General features: G+C 46.5%; 1 protein-coding gene across 1 annotated transcript; it reads left to right on the forward strand.

Annotated features, from left to right (window-relative positions):
* The first annotated feature begins 346 nt into the window (after nt 1–346).
* On the forward strand, nt 347–853 carry LOC108916035. Its single transcript, XM_018722223.1, has one exon. The coding sequence runs from the start codon at nt 347–349 to the stop codon at nt 851–853; it is 507 nt and encodes a 168-aa protein (XP_018577739.1).
* The last annotated feature ends 7,212 nt before the right edge of the window (nt 854–8,065 follow it).

The raw sequence follows: 8,065 nt of genomic DNA on the forward strand, positions 1-8,065 counted from the left end.
GCTACTGCTTAACCTGCGTAGACCGTTTCACCAGGTGACGAGAAGCAATCCCGCTAGAGAACCAGGAAGCAAAAACTGTAGCTCGCGCTTTATATGCTAATTGGATATTCTGATTTGGATCACCCCTGCGAATAACGACGGATCAGGGTCGACTGTTCGAATCGCACCTATTCAGACGCCTGAATAGTTTACTAGGTACGACTCATCTCCGAACCACCGCATATCACCCAGCAGCAAATGGCATGGTAGAACGTTTTCACCGCCAATTAAAAGCAGCAATAAAATGCCACCAAAACGATCGATGGACTAGCATTTTTCGCACTGTGCTATTGGGAATACGTGCAGCATGGAAAGAAGACATTCCGCGGCCGAGATGGTGTACGGACAACATCTACGCCTACCCGGAGAATTTCTTCATTCCCGCAGGACAAACGAAGAGCTCAACACCGAAGCAAATTTTGTTAAGGACCTCAGACGTCATATGGAAAGCTTACGTCCAGCCGCAGTTAAACACCATGGCGAGAAGACGCCATTCGTTTTTAAAGACTTGGCAACAGCGACACATGTTTTTGTGCGTGCGGACGGCGTTAAAACTCGACTACAAAACCCATATGATGGTCCGTTTACAGTGATCAAACGCGACAACAAAACATTCACGGTGCTAGTGCGTGGTCGCGAAGTTAAAGTGTCCATAGACAGAGTCAAACCGGCGTATTGTTTGAATGATGCGACAGATACCAGGAACGAGAACAATAGCCTTCCATCAACTTCTGCCCCATTATCCGTGCCCAAGGCAATTACCACTAGGTCCGGTAGAAGGGTCCGTTTCCCTGACCGACTACAAGTTCCGTGATGGCATCCATACTGGCAGGGGGGTGTATGGGTACACATGTTTGCAAGTGACCCGTTTTTAAGCACAACGTCAAGAACGCCGCCGGACGCACCACGGGGTTCCCGGAAGACGACCCCTGAGGAGTGGCGCCAAGGAGCAGGGACTTCTACCATATACCTACGACCGACTCCACACCAGAGGACTCTCCAGCAAACCCTCAAACCGTCAACACGTCTTTTTCCACAATTTAGTTTTCAATAAAATAGTTTATTATTACTGTTGAGAGAGCGTTTTATTCTTGCTGTACAACGAAAGCAACCCTCACTTTATATGTTGTTTGTTGAATTTTTTTGAGGCCTTGATGCTCGTAAAAACAATTTTGTGATCCATTGCCAACTTTATGAATAATCTTAAAAAAAAAACGGGAAAGTACCGAAAGTTGAGGGTCGTCTAACTTTTTTATTTTAGGAGATAGAGAAAACTTATTTTACTAAAATTTCATAGTTGAGATTTTGAGGCTACTCTAATCTTATTAAACTTCACTTCACTTTTTTACTAAATATGCAACTAAACTAAATATGTTTTACGCTTTAGATTAACTTAGGAGTAAGTTAATCAAATGCTTATATTTCAATAGAGACTTACTTTTTAAGAGAGGTAACTTGGTCTATTCGGTTGTCCGAAACTAATGACTACAGTAAAAAATTGAAATTTATATTTCTCTGAAACGAATTTTAAAGATACAACAAATATACATTTTCTAATGCAAATAAAATTGTGTGTGAGCTATAAAGGGTAGTCCATAATAGAGTAACTGTATATTGTAGGCATTAGAATAATAGGATTTAGCCAAACATACCTTAGCAAAATGTTGGTTGTACAGGGCGCTAAAATGGAGTAAAAACTTGGAACAGGATTTTTAACAGTGAGAAATCCGAATGGAAAGTATATTTTTAGATACATTGTAGAGGGTGCTAGTTACCAGTGGAGGCTCGTGGCTTTTTGAGATGGGTGGGGAAAATATTTTTCTCTCATGTAACTTAATATCATATAGGAATAATAATTGCACTCTACTGGTCTACTAATTTAATTTCCTATATCACATTTTTTAAAATTTTCTTTAACAAATGATCCGTACCTTTTTTCCCCTTGCTTACATACAAAAATTCCATAAATCTTTCAACTACTTTACCACAATGAACATACTTAAAAACTACTAATAACTGAGATAAGCATTTAACATCCGTTGTTTCATTTGGGCACTTGCCACGCGAATATAGAGCATTTCTTATTTCTGAAAATATGACTTCGGATGCTACTAAATTGATGCTCTCTATTAAATCATTTTGAATGTTTTTTTCTAAAAGCACTAAATTTATTATCGTGCCTTGAAAGTAAGTTTACAAGCTCACGAAAATTGCCTTGATTAATGGAATTATCTGATTCATTATGGTCCCTTAAATCTTGTTTTTGTGCAGCTAAGTAAATAACCATATCAATAAAGTGCTTTACAATGTCTATTTTCGTCCATGACTTTATTTTGTTTTGAAATATTGACGAAATGCGGAATCAAGAAAAGTTTGAATGTTTTGTTTTCCTAATAATTTAAATTTGATGAATGAATATGTATGCTAATCCGATCGCTCGTGTTTTTTTAACAATTCATTAATATGTTTCAGATCTGAATAGCCTAGATAGTTCCACGGTGTTTTACTTTTTTCATTAAATAGTAAGCAATTCCAGCAATATAATTTGGTTTTGGTTTCACAACCTGTTAACCAATCATATTTATTGTACCAATTTTTACTAAATGATCTGTTACTACCGCAATTGTTTTTATTTGTTAAATTTTTCACGTCAGACGTAGGTTCTAGTTTTGAAATAAATAATTTATCGTCGAAGGTCAACGTACTAAATTTTTTATTTAATAAAAAATTAACAATATCACCATTGCTACTTACCAACTCGCGAATTTCACTTGCCATTTTGCTTTACTCCAAACTTTTGAACAATAAAAACTTGCCTAAACCACCATTTCAAACCCTAACCTTGACATAAACATAAACAAACAAACGATAATGACAAATCGCAAATTATACGTAAGCATGATACAATTTATGTATTATATTTATTATGTATATTGTCGTATTCCACCCTTCGAGTGAGCTTCAGGATTTCAGAACACCCAGTATATTCATAGAAGTAGTCTTGTACCTACGAATATGCCGGAGACCGCTGAATTGGAAAGGAGACGAAACAATCATATTCACCTACCTTTCCAATCCAAACCGCAAACCCGACACGGTTGCGAAACTAATCGCCGTCGACCGGGCAAATCAAAAAAGCCTCCACGGTATCATTTCAGACATCTTACTCGATACCGTCGGGGAGCAATTTCCGCGACTCTGCATCTCAATGCAGACGTCGTCCCATAACCCGACATCGATCCTCCCGGAGACCAATTTCATCGATGTTTCCAATGTTACCCGCATCGCGACCGATCTCGCCTGGGTCTGCCATCCCGGCGCGAAGTGTCCACTGCCGCTACTCTCGCAACCTGCAGACGAACCCCGGGACGCTTCGAGGCGATATTTGGAAACCATCACCTGAATTGGAGCACTTTTGAATTGGTCAAGGACGCTATCGCCAATAACTCCAAAAGTTATTGAGCGATCGATGTCAAAATTTAATGCAGCACTCCTCAAGTAGCTAGCATTATCTCACAAAATTTTCGTCCCAATCGAATGAGCCAAAGCGCCGTCATACGGGGAAACGCGGATTTCACGTTTTCCGCGTTTTTAGCCGTTCCGCTCATTCGATTTCGGCCGAACCCTCCAACCACACTAGAGTATCCCTAGGTAGTTGTCATATCCAAATTCGAGCCGAATCGCGCGACTACTAACGGCCAGCTAAGCCATAATAGGTTTTCACGCCTTCATAGCTGCCGCCGAAAGTGTCCGCGCGATCTCGGCCGAACCCTCCAACCACGGCACTACTTTATGCCGTGCATCACCAGTCCACTGCGCAATAAAATCCAGCCAGTAATAAGACCTCCGTAAGCCCTTTTACGAAGACGGGGAAAATTTCACCGAAGTTTCCAATTTCCCCGTCTTTGGGCCGAAAGGACCGTCTTCCGAAGGTCCCACCGCTCTGGCGGTTGGATGCGATGCTCGGCAGCCTAAGCCGAGACAGCGGGTAGAGTTTTTCCCAAACCGGGAAAAAACTCCAAAATCCCCGACGCCGACATCGACTATCCGGAGAGGCCAGAGGGGAACGAGTCCCGACGTCGACAGCGACGACAAGCGCTTTTTGCTGGAAATTTTGGCGGACAATTTACGACCGGTCCGCCAAAAGTATGGAGATATGAGAAAAGCGAGCGAACGTCTACTCCCGGCATTCGCAGTACTTCAGTAGGAGTACATGGTACAAGAAGAAGATACAGAGCGATTGTGTAACAAATTTTATTCATGGTAAATAACTAGTATATGTTAATTGTGAACTTTTATTGTCTGTTAATTCTGTTCAATATATACTTTTAACATATCTTCCACGGTTTGATTGAAAAAACCCTGTCATCAAGCTCAAGAACTTTGGAGATCAAGCTCACAGGCTCGCTTCACGAGGCTTCCGTCGAGGCTGCCATTCCTCGACGTGATATTAATAGTGCCTAGCAACCACTACTCGCTTCACGAGATATACCACCCGAGGTAACCTAGCCTGAGGTGAAGACCCTGTTCGATAGCCCCCTGCATCGAAACAGCGGTAAACTTCCAGGATCCATTTGAGACCTGCGATACCGTCCGAGACTGACCACCTCCGACGACGATCCTGTGCGATAGCCTCCTGTATCGACACAGCGATACCCCAGGCTCCTCCAGAGACCTGCGTACCGCCCGAGGTAGCCCAACCTGAGGCGAAGATCCTGTTCGATCGCCCCCTGCGACGAATCAGCGATACCGTCCGAGGCTGCGAACCTCCGACGAAGACTTTGATTCCGATCGTGCCGGCTCCATCGAGAGACCCGCACCTCGGTACAGAGTACATACATAGGCTCCTACGAGATCTATCAATCAGACTCAATCGAGATCTGCAAATCCGAGGCAACTTTCCTCGTCAAACCTCTAGGCGGTCACTCGTCGAGGCAACCTTCCTCGTCAAACCCCTACGAGGCATTTACTTTGTGACCCACGGGCACAAAGCAATAGTACGCACGTTATTGTGGCGGCGTACTTCCAAATTTAGTAAAGAAGTTATCCTTACTTCTAGGGCTCCCTCGAGAGACCCACATTTAATAGTAGAGTCAGTGCTTACTACAAGACGTCTACAAGACTTTCGGAGCAAAAGAGCTTGCTCCGACATTGTCGTACGGGGAAGATGAACCCCTGCGACGCGACTACGAAATCCAGTGCTACGAGGATTGGTGCCCTCGAAGGTAATACTACGAATAATAAATTAGATCGTGTGAGTATGATCAAGACTGAGCTGGACGAGACCTCGTCCCAAATCGGAGAGACCAGCGGTCACACGAACTGCCCTCACACCTGTTTGCCGGCGAAAGATCTCTCGACATTCGGGGTGAAAGAGGAAATGGCCTCTCCTGCCAACGCTATATCGATGCTCCGCGAAGAGTCTGAGGGACCGAAGATGGTGGCTCGCGGAAGTACGCGGCACGGCGCAGCCACAGCGCCGTACGCGTTGAGGTCCGCTGCTACGCGGGTTACTGATACCACCTCGACCACCCCTCACGGCGCACTCACGGAGCCGAGTAGCACTCATGAGTTACAACGAAGTGGGTCACCCACAGATACTCGGGACGAGGTTCAACCTACGTACCAACTGGTGGGGTCCGGGGAATCCCATGAGCCCAACCACGGTTCGCGGTCCGGCCCCGATAGCGACCTACCTCCAATATCGGGTGTCCCGGAACGTGGAGCCGTTGGCGACGACGATACGGTTTATTCAGCTTTTTTACGAAATGGTATCCAGCGGGAGCAATGCGCATCGCGTTCGGGTGCCATGGTAAGCGAAAACCCCTTAGCCGACTACGACGTAGGTGACAGAGCCGGCCTTTTTTTATCAAAGCAATTCTGGTACGTCGCCCGTCCACTCTCAGGATTTCCCCCGAACATATGATCACCGCCGAAGTGGTCCATATTTAGAAAGACTAAAACGACACGGCGCTCAACGTGGGGCTCGACATTCTTCGTCGAGATCTCCCCCGCGAGCTCGTGTCCTATACACCACGTCTGTATGTCATATCCACCACCGACTACAGCCATCGGAGAATATACTACGACCTGGCGTCGATAGTGACGATCCCCGCGAACTCCGTGCGTTTCTGCCGCGGACCCCGGTCAAAGGAACTGACATCCCAGATCATAGATTGCGACATGGTTTCCAACGTGGAGCTCGATTAGAACTCCCGATGTCTCCACTGAGGCCTCATGCCGACCAAACACAACCTTCAGATCATATTCCACGACATGGCGCTCGACATGGGGCTCGAAGTCCTGCTTCGACGTCTTCGCGGCGAGCCCATGTTGCCAATTCTCATAATTCTCAAATATTAGGCACAAACGATCATCTTACACGACATGGCGCCCAACATAATGGGGCTCGAATACAATCTCATTCTCCAGAATTATTACGAGCCCACCAACTACAAGGGGCTCGAATACATTCTCACTCACCAGATTCATTACGAGCTCATCAGCAAAATGAGACTCGGATGCATTCTGGAATGCATTCACAAATTTCTGCTTTTTTTTCAGCGAGAACCGCTACGGATACGACCCCGCCGCTACACATACGACTAATTCGTGGCGTCCGTTCCTAACGACGACCGATGGTAGCGGAGATGACGGATAGTATTCCGACGTCGACAGGCTCACTACTCTATCACGTCCCCCCTAAAAGCAGAAACCCCACGAGATGTATTCGGACTCGCTTCTACAAGTCGCGAACCCCCAATACCTTCGAGGTCGCAAACACGACAACCCTAGCACACACCTCTCAAAATATTCCTGTTGCACAAGAGCGTACACTTACATTTGAGCAAATTGGACACAAGACGCATGTACCGGCTTTCAGTCCCGAGGCTCTCATTTGCCGCATGGCCGAAGCTATGGCCAATGCTCTAAGGCAAAACACCAATTCCGAAAGGAATCATCCCAGACCATTTCTTTATCATTATGCTAGCCTGGACCACGAGGACCCTCAGTGATTCGTGGACAGGATCAGCGTCTATCTCTACGAGTCAGACATTCAAGAAGACTCTGAACGAATCGCAATTTTCCAGCGTCATCTTGTAGAAGATGCTCGGCGGTGGTTTGACGATAATCTGTATCTAGTCAACCGCTACCGTGAGCTGGATAATATGTTTCTCACCCGATACAACTCTCCTGAGCAGCTAGCACGTTTGCTCACCAAACTATACGGGGAACAGCAGACACCCCAAGAGTCCGCCGTCGTCTTCATCACCAGGAAGCGACGGATGGCTGATAGACTCATGCCACAGACACAAACACATGTGATCATAGCAGTCATAATAAACCAACTTGAGCCCGAGCTTAGATCTCACCTACGAATACACCGATTATCCGATTTCGATGAGCTGATCCACATCGTGGGACAATTCGAATCCGATACTCGCGACGCCAGGGTGCAGCAGTCGCGGAGAGACAGGCACCAAGCCCGACCTGTTCTCCCGATTCCACCTCCAACCCGGCCAGCCATAGCGCCAGCCCCACCGTCTCAATCTTCGAGATCAAACCTCCCAACAGCTCAAGTTGGTCCCCCCCAACAACAACCTCAACGTCCGAGGTCCAACCCCTTGCGCTTTCAGCGAGGACCAAATCAGGTTCAAGGTGGACCGCCCACTACTCGGCCACCGCCTGACCCCAATCGACAGTCTCAAGTCGTTCCCCCAAGGCCATCTACTAACCCTTTACCTGGGGCAAGGGCTGAGAGACCGAGATACCCGTTGTATCCCGCCTGTCCAATGTGCAACGGGAATCACTTCCGTTACCAGTGTATAGAACATCCATACCAACGTCAGGGAAACGAGAGAGCGGCCGCCGCCCGCCAAGAGTCACAGGACCCGGCGACGGTACGCGCAGTTCCGGGGTCCTCACGACAGTAGATAGAACTCTATCAGCTCCGGTTGAGCCCATTACCTCGCAGGTGGTGACGCAAGTGGCGTCTCACGCCACCAAGGTTCAACCGGAAGCACAA

The sequence above is a fragment of the Anoplophora glabripennis genome, unplaced genomic scaffold (assembly GCF_000390285.2).
Source record: "Anoplophora glabripennis isolate ALB-LARVAE unplaced genomic scaffold, Agla_2.0 scaffold1603, whole genome shotgun sequence".
NCBI lineage: Eukaryota > Metazoa > Arthropoda > Insecta > Coleoptera > Cerambycidae > Anoplophora > Anoplophora glabripennis.

Coding starts and splice junctions, on each gene's coding strand:
- LOC108916035 (XM_018722223.1), top strand. CDS start 347: ATGGAAAGAAGACATTCCGCGGCCGAGATGGTGTACGGACAACATCTA.